General features: G+C 48.2%; 1 protein-coding gene across 1 annotated transcript; it reads right to left on the minus strand.

Moving 5' to 3' along the window:
- Positions 1 to 2379: 2379 nt before the first annotated feature.
- On the minus strand, positions 2380 to 7398 carry LOC126086027 (sialic acid-binding Ig-like lectin 14). Its single transcript, XM_049901988.1, has 9 exons — positions 7333 to 7398; positions 6874 to 7257; positions 6383 to 6661; positions 5949 to 5990; positions 5393 to 5398; positions 4973 to 5230; positions 4600 to 4884; positions 3015 to 3150; positions 2380 to 2878 (listed from the first exon to the last, which is right to left on the minus strand). The coding sequence occupies exons 1-9, from the start codon at positions 7370 to 7372 to the stop codon at positions 2845 to 2847; spliced, it is 1464 nt and encodes a 487-aa protein (XP_049757945.1). The 5' UTR covers positions 7373 to 7398; the 3' UTR covers positions 2380 to 2844.
- Between the last annotated feature and the right edge of the window lie 6159 nt (positions 7399 to 13557).

The following is a 13557-nucleotide window of genomic DNA, read 5'->3' on the forward strand; positions in this document are numbered from 1 at the left end:
CATTAGTGTGAGATATCTCCAGATTTTGAACTCTGACAAACAAAAATGTTTCTAAAACCTGTATGTAAACTAAATACAACCGTCAACTAGAATTGTTTTGGCGTGGTGGCACTGGATTCACTGGGTGGGCTTCCAGTTATCATAATTAGTAGTGAAATATTGAACACTTTATCCCTAAAAAGGTCCCTGGGTGGGTGGTGCAAATGATTTGTGCTGAACGACTGATCTAAAGGTTGGAGGGTCAAACCCATGCAGTGGTGCCACAGAAGAAAGGGCTGGTGATCTGCTTCCATAAAGATTATAGCCAAGAAAATCTCACGTAGTAGTTCTGCTCTAACACCTCGTGTCAACATGAGTTGGGATTGACTTGATGGCAATATGCTTTTTTTTTTTTTTAAACTCCTAAATGGACAAGAAAAAAGCAAAGATGTTTACTACTGCCACTACTACTCAGCATTGTATGAAATTACTAGAGGGTGCAATCATGATTGGAAAGGAAGAAGTAAAATACTGTTTTGAATGGCAAGATAGTGTGCAAAGAAAATTCAAAAGATTCTTCTACAAGCGAACTATTAGTATGTGAATTTAGCAGAGTCGCTGGATACCAAGTCCCCATAGAGAAAGTGTTTACCACATTTTTACACAAATAACAAGTGCCGTCTACATTTGTCAGCCATGTCCTTCTCCCTCCCCATCCCCCAGGTATTTTCATATGCACAGCTGTGCCAATTTTTTTACGTTGTTGTGAAAAAGTTAGCGTAGCGTGCTTATGAAAATACCTCACCAGGGGAGGGTGTGGATGGCAAACAAACGCAGAAGGCTTGCGTTATTTCCTTAAAAATACAGTATATATCTGTACTGACAAAAATCAGACAATGAAATTAGAAGTATATTTTTGAAAATAGCACCCAAATTCATATTCTTAAAAGTAAAACTAACAGGATAAGCTCAAGATCTCTACACTAAAAATTAGTAAATATTGTTGAGAAAAAATACCCCAAAAACAAACCCATTGCCGTCGAGTTGATTCCAACTCATAGCGACCCTATAGGACAGAGTAGGACTGCCCTTATAGAGTTTTCAAGGAGCGCCTGGCGGATTTGAACTGCCAATCCTTTGGCTAGCAGCCATAGCACTTAACCACTAGCCACTAGGGTTTCCGAGAAAAAATAAAGAAGCCGTAAATATTGGAGTACTATATCATGCTCATGAATTAGAAGAATCAATATTTTAAAGAAATCAGTTGTTCCCCAAACTGACCTATAAAACCAACCCGTTGCTGTCAATTCCGACTCATGGCGGCCCCAGAGGACAGAGTAGAACTGCCCCATAGGGTTTTCAAGGAGCGGCTGGTGGATTCAACTGCCAACCTTGTGGTTAGCAGCTGAACTCTTAAATACTACATCACCAATTGACCTATAGATTATACACAATCCAAATCGAAATCTCCCAATTTTTTTTTCTTGTTTTTAAAGCTGATTTTCAAATGTATATGGAAATGCAAAGGTCCTAAAATATCCAAAGCCATCTTGGAGAAAAATAATGTGGGAGGACATATAATAATACCTTTTTATCACAACTTAGGAAACCCTGGTGGCATAGTGGTTAAGTGCTACAGCTGTTAACCAAAAAGTCAGCAGTTTGAATCCACCAGACGTTCCTTGGAAACTCTATGAGGCAGTTCTACTCTGTCCTATAGGGGCACTACAAGTCAGAATCGACTTGAAGGCAATGGGTTTGGTTTTGGTTATCATGACTTACAAAGCTAGATTAATGAAAGTAGTGGTACTGGTGCAAGGATAGACAAAGGTAATGGAACAGAATACAGAGTCCAGAAGCAGACTCACAAATATAGTGTCAAGTAATTTATGACAAAGGTGCCACGTTAATTCAGAATGGAAGATGATCTTCTCAACAAATGGTTCTGGTCAGCTAGATATATCGATGCAAAAAAAAAAAAAAGAACCTGGATCCCTACCTCACACTATATATACATAAAATGAAATTGGAAATGGCTTATAGACCTGAATGTTTAAGGTAAAACAATAATAATTGACTTAAAAAAAATTGGTGCTTCTGGTGTATGTTGATGGGGGGAGGGTGGTGGTTACACATGGGGGTGTGTTGACTAGGAGGGGCTTAAAGGAGCCTTTAAGGTGAAAGAATTACACTGTTGATTTGGGTGGTGTCTTCATGGGTGTAGACATATTTAAAAATTCATCTAGCTATTCACTTAAGATTTGTGCACTTCAATCTATGTAAGTTAAATTTCAATAAAAAGCACGTAAGTTAAATTTCAATAAAAGTGAATAAATACAAAAGATTTGGCTAAGACATGCAAACAAAACAAAAAATTTGCTCTAAGAAGGGCCACAGAGATCTGAAAAAATAACTTTTATTGATTGTCTTTTATATTGTATTTAATAAAACTTTTCACTATAATTATATTTTGTAACATTTCAAAACAATTATAATGAGACAGTGGTCTTCTACACATAAACTTGACAGGAAGGAATGTTTGGATGAACGGAAGCCCAGTCCTAACAAAGGCAATATTGGGGTGGTGGGAGGGCAAGTTCCCGTTATTCCTTCTACCACAGAACTGGGGGCTGGGGTCAGGAGGGAACAGGGACAGGTGGGTCTAGTAGATAGGGAGAGAGTGGAGTGGGGGGACAGGGACAGATGAGGACAGTACATGGGAAGTGGGATTGGCACAAAGCAAAGGGACAGTGGGTGGGGGTGTGGACCAAGAGTTTCCAGGGAGACAGTGACAGTGATGTCCCCATGCCTGTTACTCTGGGCTCCATGACCACACCTCAGTCCTGTCTTGAGAAAGAAGGAGGCTCATTCAGACCTGCTCCTCTGGGGGCCTCCGCACCTGCAGAGCAAATCCAGGTCTTAGATCAAAGTTGATCACTTTAATTCTAATACCAGGCAGGGCAGAACAGCTCAGCCCCAGCCTGAAATTCAGGGTCAATCCCTGGGCTTCCCTGGAGAAGGGCAGGTGTGCTCACCGAGTATAGTAGATCCAGGTGAGGCCATAGGTGAGGAGGAAGCCAGCGCCCATGAGAGCCCCCCTGATCAGGATGAGGATCAGGGGCCCGAAGCCCTCTTTCACCTTAGTGAAACAGGGGCAGGAAAGGCGGCCTTCTGCGGGAGGGAGACAAGGTGGTGAGGCTCTGTCCCCAGGCCTCCGCCCTCCCACAACCAACACCTGACCAGATTGCCTGCCCCTAGCGCCTCTCCTGCAACTCGCTAAGCACCCGAGTTTCCAGGAAAAGGAAACCTGCTGGGAGCCCGGTGGGGGTTGAACTTGACAGGTGAGTTCACTTCCATCTCCAGGCCCAGATATTTAGGGTCAGCTCCAGTACGCCGAACTCTGAGCGCTGCAAAGCGCTCAGGGCTTTTCCCTCCCGTGCACAACTCAGCATGGCAGGGGGTTGCTGTCAGACAAGCAGACCAGGAGGAGGGACTGGCCCTCCAGAAGTGGCAGCGTCATGCCATTTGCTCTGGGCCTCAGGAGCTGAGAGAGCGAGTGAAAGAGCAAGATAGCTGGATACCGCGTGGGAGCGGTGAGGGGCGGAGCCTGGAGCGACCGGAGGGGCGTGGCGTCGGCGAGCTCAGTAAGGGGGCGGGACCTGGAGAGACCGGCTTCGGCTGGGTGTCCTTGAGTTCAGGGATGGGGCGCGGCGGGGCAGGTCTGAAATCCACTGAGGGGGCGGGGCCTGGAGCGAACAAGAGGGTCAGGGCGGAGGATGGGGAGGTTAGTGAGGGGGTGGGGCCAGGAGTGCGGGCGGTGAGGAGGCGGGGGTGAGCAAACAACTGGGGGAGCAAGGCTGAGAGAGAGAGACTGAGAGACAGGGAGACAGGAGTTGGAGGGTGGAGCTGCAAGGAATCTGGTGGTTGAGTGTGGCAAAGAAGGGGGCGCTGAGCAGAGATTGGAAGTAAGAGGGCGAGCTCTGTATTCAGAAGTAGTGGGCGGGCATCTCAGGTGGAGCTGTGCAAAGCACTGAGCCAGCCTGGCAGATGCAAGAAATGTGCCCAATTCTGCATCCTGGCAGGGAGAACCTGAAGCACTGGAGACGCAATGTTGGTGGAAAGGAAGGCAGGGTCAGGTCGTGCGAAGACTCCAGGAGCAGGCCGAGAGCCCTGGGCTTTGTCTTGGGAGTACTGGGTGGCTATACGGGGCTGTGAGCAGCGGATTGACGGAATAAACTCTGGGTGTAGAAGGACCCAGATGGGAAGGTGGCAGGGAGGCCAGGGAGGAGACTGAGGCAATATCTTGAGCAAGAGGACAGATCTGAGCTGTGGCTGCAGCTCGAGGGAAGAGGAAGAGGCAAGTGAGTTGAGAGTGAAGTTTGCAAAACCTTCTGAGTCATGGAGTACAGTTGAGGAGGGGAATTGTCTAGAGGGACATCTGGAAGAAAGGAAATGTTAAGGGGGCATCGCTAAGGGGATCACTAAGGGCTCAGTTTCTTATTCTCTCACCTCTTTGGGGGAACTTGCTGCAGGTGGCTGCTTAGCCATGAGGTGGAGCACCCTGTCCTCTCACCCATCACCTCTCCCCTTAGGCCTTCCCCCCACAAAAGACCCCCTGACCTGGCAGCAGCAGGACGGTGACACTCTGGTTCCCATGGTCGTTCTGGGCCTCGCAGTGGATCCCAAGGCCAGGGATGAGCCCCCCGCGGAGGCTCAGGGAGCTGTTGGCCCAGGGCCCGGCGGAGCTGGAGGTGACCGTGGCGGAGGCGTTGCTGCTGTTCCCCTCCACCAGCCCATCCCCAACCCGCCAGCGCAGGGAGGGGGCCTGCTGGGATCGGGCTGAGCAGCTGCAGTGCAGACCCTCGGCCTCCCAGGAGCAGGAGGGGCGGAGCAGCTGGAGGGTGTCTGTGCAGAGAGAGGGAGGGGAGGGCTCAGCGACGGCCACTCCCACCCAGGACCTGGGCGTCCTGCCCCTACGGGCTCCCACACTCACAGAGCACAGAAAGACGCAGAGAGATGCGCTGGGAGCCCAGCGGGTTCTGAGCTCGGCAGGTGAACTGTCCTTCATTTCCAATTCTCACTTGAGGCAGCTCCAGCTCTCCCGTTGTGAAGATGGAGGAGGGGCTCGGGGCTTGGGATCCTTGGAACCAGCTCAGCTCTGCAGGGGGGTTGCTGTCAGCAAGACAGACCAGACGCAGGGACTGGCCCTCCAGAATGGTAAGGGATATGGTATTTTCCATGACCTTGAGGACTTAGGGGAGAGAGAGATGAGAGATAGAGAGAGGTGGAGGGAGGGAGAGAGATGGAGAGAGAAAGATGAAGAGAGAGATGGAGGGAGGGAGAGACAGACATAGAGGGAGGGAAAGAGAGAGAGACAGATTGTGAGCTGTGGAAGGAGGAAGACTGACAGTACCTATCCCTTCCTCCTTCCTGGCATCTGGGATCGAGGGGCCTCTCCTTCTACCCTGGTCCACATTGGGTTCAGTATGGGTTCAAAGGCTGGAGCCTTTACAGCCCAAGGAGGCTGACCAAAAGTGTTGGGCTTCATATGTTCACAAGAGACTGGATATCTCACGGGGACATGCCTGTACTTTTTGGTAGAGAACAGATTGCCCCAGATGGCTTTGGGAAATAGACTCAATTTATGCAGCAGGAAATAGGGCTTAGGGGCCAGGTTGGAGGGGTAGGAGGAGAACCACAGATCACTGTCATAGTTAAATGGAATTGGCATGGACCATCCTTTGGATTTGGCAACAAAAAGGTCTTTGGTGACTGTGGTAAGATCTGGACCACAGGAGGGATGGAGGCATGGGAGGGTTCAAAGTCTGACTCACAGCTTTGACTAGCGTGTGTGTGCGGTGGGTGGTGGAGGGTGGGTGATGATTCTTATCTTTATTCTTCGCATGTCATTCCCCACCTCTGCTCCCAGCTCCCAGCCCCGGAGAGGAGAGGCTCTATCCTATCTGTGCCATTTTGGAAGAAGATGTTGATGGCGAGGTTCTCTGGTGCATCTGGGAAGAAAGATAAGGCTCTGCTTCAGAGGGCAGGAGTGGGATCAGTTTTGGCTCTGAAGGCAAGAGTCAAGGAAACAGGGAAGGTGGTCACTGCCGTCCTTCTTGTCTACTCTGCACCAAGACCCCCAAGGCTCAGATCCATGCACGAGTTTTCTAAAGTTAGCGCACTCACTCTCTCTCTCCTTCTCCCTCCCACCTTCCTTTCCTTTCTTCCATCTTTTCTCCCTCCCTACCTTCCTTGCTTCTTTTCTTCCTCCCAGCCTCCTTCTCTCCCCCTCCTTCTCTCCCTCTCCCCCCGCCTCCCTCTCTCTGTGTGTCTAGCACACACATGCACACATACACCCCACTCCCACTACTTTCAGGAACCCAGCCATCCCACCCACACTCACAGGTGACATTAAGCAGGATGGTAATCTTCGTGGTCACCTGAGACTCTTGGTAGTTCACCTGACAGGTGAGGTAGGTGCCATGGTCCTGGGGCCTTGGGATGAGGGTGAGCACCGAGGACTGGAGAGTACTAGGGCCCAGCATGTTAAGGGCATCCCCTGTCCAGGAGAAGGTGAGCAGTCTCGCCCCCTCACAGGATCCTGGCAGGCTGCAGGTCAGGTTTGTGGGGCGGCCAGACTCCAGAGGTTCCAGAATGTGGATGTTGGGTTTCTCTGTCAGGTCTGAGGAGGAGAGACAGAGGTGTCTTGGCCCTGGGAGTATGGGGACTCAGAGTGTGGCCCTGAGAGTGGTCAGTGCCTCAGGGTCTGAGCTCACCCCAGGTCCTGTACCTTCTCTGACCACTCTGGCCCATGACCAGGAGCAGGGTGTCCTGTCCCTGCACAAACACTGGGTGCCCCCATCCTACGGTCCTCTCCTGGGGCCCCTGCCGTACCTGTCACCTGCAAATTCAGCTTCTCTTTGTAGGTATGTTGTATATTTTGTCCTCTCTCCACTCGGAACATGTAGGTCCCTGCGTCACTCTTCCTGGCATCTCTGATGCTCAGGGAGCAGTTGTTGGTCTTGGGGTCCCCAAGGAGGTGGAATTGGCCCTGGGTCTCTGTCTTCACTACTTGGCCTTGGTGGTTTGTGGCCACAGGACTTCTTCGATATATGTTGTCTGAAGCGTAGTACCAGTAGATGTAGAGTGGGTCAGTGGAAGGTGACATATCCTGGGGGTAGGAGAATTTGCAGGGTACAAGGACACACAGGCCCTCCTGCACCGTCACCAACTCTGGCACCTGTAGCTTGTACCACAGATACTCCTTCTGCAGGGACCCTGGAGGGACATAAGCCTCAGATGCGGCTCCATTCCCACCCCCCATCCCCTTCCCTCACCCCTCAGCCCACTCACCCCCCCACAGCAGGGGCAGCAGCAGCAGCAGTGGCAGCATGTCTGAGTCTGCAGGGCTGGGAGCCAGCTCCTGGACCCTCTGTCAGAGAAGGAAATGCCCTGAATGTTGGGAGGAGCCAAGGAAGCCCCAGCAGGAAGCACGTGGGTAAGACAGAGCTGTGGCCACCACTGAAGGGGAACTTGGGAACCTCAGCTATGGGGGTGGGTGAGGCTGATAGATCCTCCAGTCCCAGCCCCCATGTTACAGGTGGGGACACTGAGGTGCTGAGCTGGTGAGGAGCTCTCCAGACCTGAATGCGGAAGTCATCAGCACACAAATGATGTTGAAACCCAAGAGCCAGAGTGAGATCAACAAGGGAATGAGTGCAGAGAGCAAAGAGAAACCATGGCTCTCTCTGGTCATTTGGTGGACTGTGTGTCAGACCCACCCTTCTGCTGAAAAACACTAACTTTCATGAAACCATTGAGAAAGTCACTGAATTGTACGTGGAGAAATTGTTGAGGTAGTATATGTTTTATTATGTATGTTTTCACCTCAGTAAAGAAAGAACAACAAAAACCATTGAAGACCTGTCAAGAAAGAAATTTCCAGACCAAAATCTAGGTAGGGCAGGAACTCAGCGAGGGGAGCTGAGCCCTGAAGTACCTTCGACTTGAAGAGATTTACTGGCCATAGCAAACTTGAATTCTGGTTTTCGTGGACCAAAACCATGGTCTTGTGGTACAAAGATAAAGTACAGGCCCACCCAAGACAGGACGTCTTATGGCAGAATCTCACCCCATTAAGTGAGGTCCCAAAATGGTAAATACAGACTCAGATTTGCAGAGTAGGAACTCAAGAATGAAAGCAGCTCTGGCCACAAACCAGGCTTTGCATGGATGTGCAGCTCAAATTATTTATTTATTTATTTATTTATTATTTTTTAACTTTTATTGTGCTTTAAGCGAAAAGTTTACAAATCAAGTCAGTTTCTCCTACAAAAATTTATATACACCTTGCTATGTACTCCTCGTTGCTCTCCCCCTAATGAGACAGCACACTCCTTCTCTCCACCCTGTATTCCCTGTGTCCATTCAGCCAGCTTCCATCCCCCCTGCCTTCTCATCTCCCTTCCAGACAGGAGCTGCCCACTCCTCTCCAGTATCATTTTCTATCTTAAAGTCCCGTCCAATCCTTGTCTGAAGAGTTGGCTTTAGGAATGGTTCCAGTCTTGGGCTAACAGAAGGACTGGGGACCATGACCTCCAGGGTCCTTCTAGTCTCAGTCAGACCATTAAGTCTGGTCTTTTCACAAAAATTTGAGGTCTGCATCCCACTGCTCTCTTGCTGCATCAGGAATTCTCTGTTGTGTTTCCTGTCAGGGCAGTCATCAGTTGTAGCCAGGCACCATCTAGTTCTTCTGGTCTCAGGTCAGGCTGATGTAGTCTCTGATTTATGTGGCCCTTAAATAAAACAAAAGACAAGAATCACATGATTTTATTAATTGATGCAGAAAAAGCATTTGACAAAGTTCAACACTCATTCATGATAAAAAATCTCAGCAAAATAGGAATAGAAGGAAAATTCCTCAACATAATAAAGGGCATTTATACAAAGCCAACAGCCAACATCACCCTAAATGGAGAGAGCCTGAAAACATTCCCATTGAGATTGGGAGCCAGACAAGGATGCCCTTTATCATCAATCTTATTCAAAGTTGTGCTGGAAGTCCTAGCCAGAGCAATTAGGCTACATAAAGAAATAAAGGGCATCCAGATTGGCAAGGAAGAAGTAAAAGTACCTCTATTTGCAGATGACATGATCTTGTACACAGAAAACCCTAAGGAATCCTCCAGAAAACTACTGAAACTAATAGAAGAGTTCAGCAGAGTATTGGGATACAAGATAAACACACAAAAATCAGTTGGATTCCTCTACACCAACAAAAAGAACATCGAAGAGGAAATCACCAAGTCAATGCCATTTACAGTAGCCCCCAAGAAGATAAAATACTTAGGAATAAATCTTACCAGAGATGTAAAAGACTTATACAAAGCAAACTACAGTACACTTCTGCAAGAAACCAAAAGAGACTTACATAAGTGGAAGAACATACCTTGCCCATGGATAGGAAGACTTAACATTATAAAAATGTCTATTCTACCAAAAGCAATCTATACATTTAATGCAATTCCGATCCAGATCCCAAGGACATTCCTTAATGAGATGGAGAAACAAATCACCAACTTCATAAGGAAAGGAAAGAGGCCCCGGATAAATAAGACATTACTGAAAAAGAAGAACAAAGTGGGAGGCCTTACTTTACCTGATTTTAGAACCTATTATACCCCCACAGTAGTCAAAACAGCCTGGTACTGGTACAACAACAGATACATGGACCAATGGAACAGAATTGAGAATCCAGACATAAATCCATCCACATATGAGCAGCTGATATTTGACAAAGGCCCCAAAACAGTTAAGTGGGGAAAAGATAGTCTTTTTAACAAACGGTGTTGGCATAACTGGATATCCATCTGCAAAAAAATGAGACAAGACCCATACCTCACTCCATGCACAAAAACTAACTCAAAATGGATCAAAGACCTAAATATAAAATCTAAAACGATGAAGATCATGGAAGAAGAAATAGGGACAATGTTGGGAGCCCTAATACATGGCATAAAGAGTATACAAAACATTATAAAGAATGTAGAAGAAAAACTAGATAACTGGGAGCTCCTAAAAATCAAGCACCTATGCTCATCCAAAGACTTCACCAAAAAGTAAAAAGACTACCTACAGACTGGGAAAAAGTTTTTAGCTATGACATTTCTGATCAGCACCTGATCTCTAAAATCTACATGATACTGGAAAAACTCAACTGGAAAAAGACAAATAACCCAATTAAAAAATGGGCAAAAGATATGAATAGATACTTCACTAAAGAAGACATTCAGGTAGCTAACAGATATATGAGGAAATGTTCATGATCATTAGCCATTAGAGAAATGCAGATCAAAACTACAATGAGACTTCATCTCACTCCAACAAGGCTGGCGTTAATCAAAAAAACACAAAATAATCAATGTTGGAGAGGTTGTGGAGAGATTGGAACACGTCTACACTGCTGGTGGGAATGTAAAATGGTACAACCACTTTGGAAATCGATTTGGTGCTTCCTTAAAAAGCTAGAAATGGAATTACCATACGATCCAGCAATCCCACTCCTTGGAATATATCCTAGAGAAATAAGAGCCATTATATGCACAGATATATGCACACCCATGTTCATTGCATCACTGTTTACAATAGCAAAAAGATGGAAGCAACCAAGGTGCCCATCAACGGACGAATGGATAAATAAATTATGGTATATTCACACAATGATTTATGTGGCCCTTTCTGTCTCTTGGGCTCGTAATTACCTTGTGTCTTTGGTGTTTTTCATTCTCCTTTGCTCCAGGTGGGTTGAGACCAATGGATTGTGCAGCACAAATTGACGTCACCTAGGTGGTCCAGCAGAGCCCTGGTGGTACGGTGGTTAGGAGTTTGGCTGCTAACCAAAAGGTTGGCAGTTTGAATCCACTAGCTGTTCCTTGGAAACCTTATGTGGTGGTTCTACTCTGTCCCATAGGGTCGCTATGATTTGGAATCAACTCTATGGCAATGGGTTTGGTTTTTGGTTTTTTCTTTTGGGTGGTCCAGCAAACTTCAAGCTGTGCAGATGAAGACCTAAATAACCAAACCCATTCACTGTTGAATCAATTCAGAATAGAACTGCCCCATGAGGTTTCCAAGGCTGTAATCTTTAGGGAGGCCAACTGCCACATCTTTCTCTGCCAGAGCAGCTGTTGGGTTCAAAGTGCTGACCTTTTGGTTAGCAGCTGAGCACTGAGCCACTGCACCACCAGCGCTCCTTCCACAAGACCCTAACCCATTGCCTGTTGCCATTGAGTTGATCCTGACTCATAGGGTTTCCCACAAGACCCTAGGGTCCCTAAAAGCCAAAACTTGAGTTTATGGGAGGGTGAATCTGGTACGCAGCCCACTGCTTGACTAGCAAGAACCCTGCTTTCTCTTTGCTCTCTGCACTCACTGGCTTGGTGATCTCACTCTGGCTCGTGGATTCCAACATTATTTGTGTGATGGTGACTCCCACATTCAAGTCTCCAGAACTCCTCATCCTCTCAGCACCTCAGTGTCTTCATCTACTGCAAGGTGAGTGGGACCGGAGGATCTATCAGTTTAGATGTTTGTGAATTAGAATACTCATTTTTTTAAAAAAAAAATTCTTCCCCTAAATTGACTTATGGGTTCTACATAAACCCAATTGAAATTCCAAAAAGTTTTTTTTTTTTTTTTTGCGGAAGCTGATTTTCAAGTGTATATGGAAATGCGAAGGACTTAAATTAGCTGAAGCAATCTTTGCTGCTGCTGCCCCTGCTGTGTGTGTGGGGGGTGGGGGCGGGGGGGTGGAATGAGGAGGCTGAGAGGTGAGGGAAGGGCATGGAAGGAAGGGTTCTGGAGCTGCAGCTGAGTCTCTATGTCCCTCCATGGTCCCTGCAGGAGGATCCATGGTACCAGCTGTTGGTGCCAGAGTCGGTGATGGTGCAGGAAGACCTGTCTGTCCTGGTGCCATGGAAATTCTCCGACCTCTCGAATTTATGGATTCTCACTGACCCACTTTACATCTTCTAGTTCCAGACTGGGGACAAGATATACCAACGTCGTCCTGTGGCCACAACTAACCAAAACCAAGCAGTGATGACAGAGATCCAGGACAGATTCCAACTCCTTGGGGACCCCAAGACCAACAATTGCACCTTGAGCATCAGAGATGCCAAGAAGAGGATCACGGGACCTACATTTTCTCAGTGGAGAGAGGATGGGATGTAAAATATAAGTACTGAGATAAGAATCTGAATCTGCAGGTGACAGGCACAGCAGGGGCCCCAGGAGAAGACCTTGGGATGAGGGGACCCCAGTATTTTGTAAGGAGAAACAATCCCTGCTCCTGGTTGTGGAGCCAAGGTGGTTGGAGGAGGTACTGGACCTGGGACAAGCTCTCAGTGCCACACTCTGTGCCCCGACCCCCATCCCCCTGGGGATCAGAGATCTCCCTCTCTCATCATTAGACCTAACAGAGAAACCTGAAATCTGTATTCCAGAATCTCTGGAGTCTGGCTGCCCCCATGAACCTGACCTACAGCCCACCAGAATCCTGTGATGGGGGAGACCACTCACCTTCTCCTGGATGGGGGATGCCCTTAACGTGCTGGACTTTCCAGTCCTTGGTGCTCACCCTCACCCCTAGGCCCCAGGACCAAGGCACCTACCTCACCTGTCAGGTAAACTGACAAGGATCTCAGGTGATCATGGAAAGGACCATTGAGCTTCATGTCTCCTGTGAGTGTGGGTGGGATGGCTGGGGCCCTGAGAGCAGTAGAGACAGGAGGGGACCGTGCCATGTGATACTTTTCCCAGAGGTACTTGGGAAAGTTCCCCAAACCACACCCCTTCTCATTTTGATGTCTCTTTGGACAAAGGGCAAAAGTCCACCCTGCTCTTCACCACATCTTCCCTTCTAGATACCCCACAGTCTGTGGCTACAACCATTTTCCATAGCAGCTCCACAGGCAGGAAAGACCCCGTCCTCTCTGGGGCTGCTATGGAGCCAGGTGTCAGCTCAGGACTCAGCTGTGTCTCAGAGGTCAAAAGAAGGGAGGGCTGAGTTTGCAGAAAAGCCCCATCCCTCAGTCCTCAGCCCCTGGGTAGAGTCTGACCCCGCCCATCCCCTCTCACTAGTCTCCCACTGATGGATCCGTATTACATTTTGTGGCTCAGCTTACCTGAATTTCTGATAGAGTGCGTGCTCTGCTTCGTCTCTGGTCTGGTCCTCTTTTCCAGAAACCTGAAATGTGCACACGACCCATAGCTCAGCCCTGGGCCCCGTTTCCTTCTGCTTTCCTGGGTGACCTCGTCTATCCCATGGCTCCATCTCCCATCCCGTCGCTGTGCTTATTCCTTCACCACCTTAAATATAGCCCTTTCCCTGAGCCCCAGACCTGCTTTGAGTCCTCTTTTGGGGATTCCTCCTTAAAACTCCTTTTCCCCCAGACATCACACCAGTTGGACCCCATGAGTCACCGAGTTTTTCAAACTTCACTCTCAAATCACTTCCCTTGGGGCCCAGGCCCAACTCAGGTCTGTCCTCTTCCCCAGGTCATTGCCTCAGCCTCCTCC

Source organism: Elephas maximus, chromosome 11 (assembly GCF_024166365.1).
Source record: "Elephas maximus indicus isolate mEleMax1 chromosome 11, mEleMax1 primary haplotype, whole genome shotgun sequence".
NCBI classification, from domain to species: Eukaryota; Metazoa; Chordata; class Mammalia; order Proboscidea; family Elephantidae; genus Elephas; species Elephas maximus.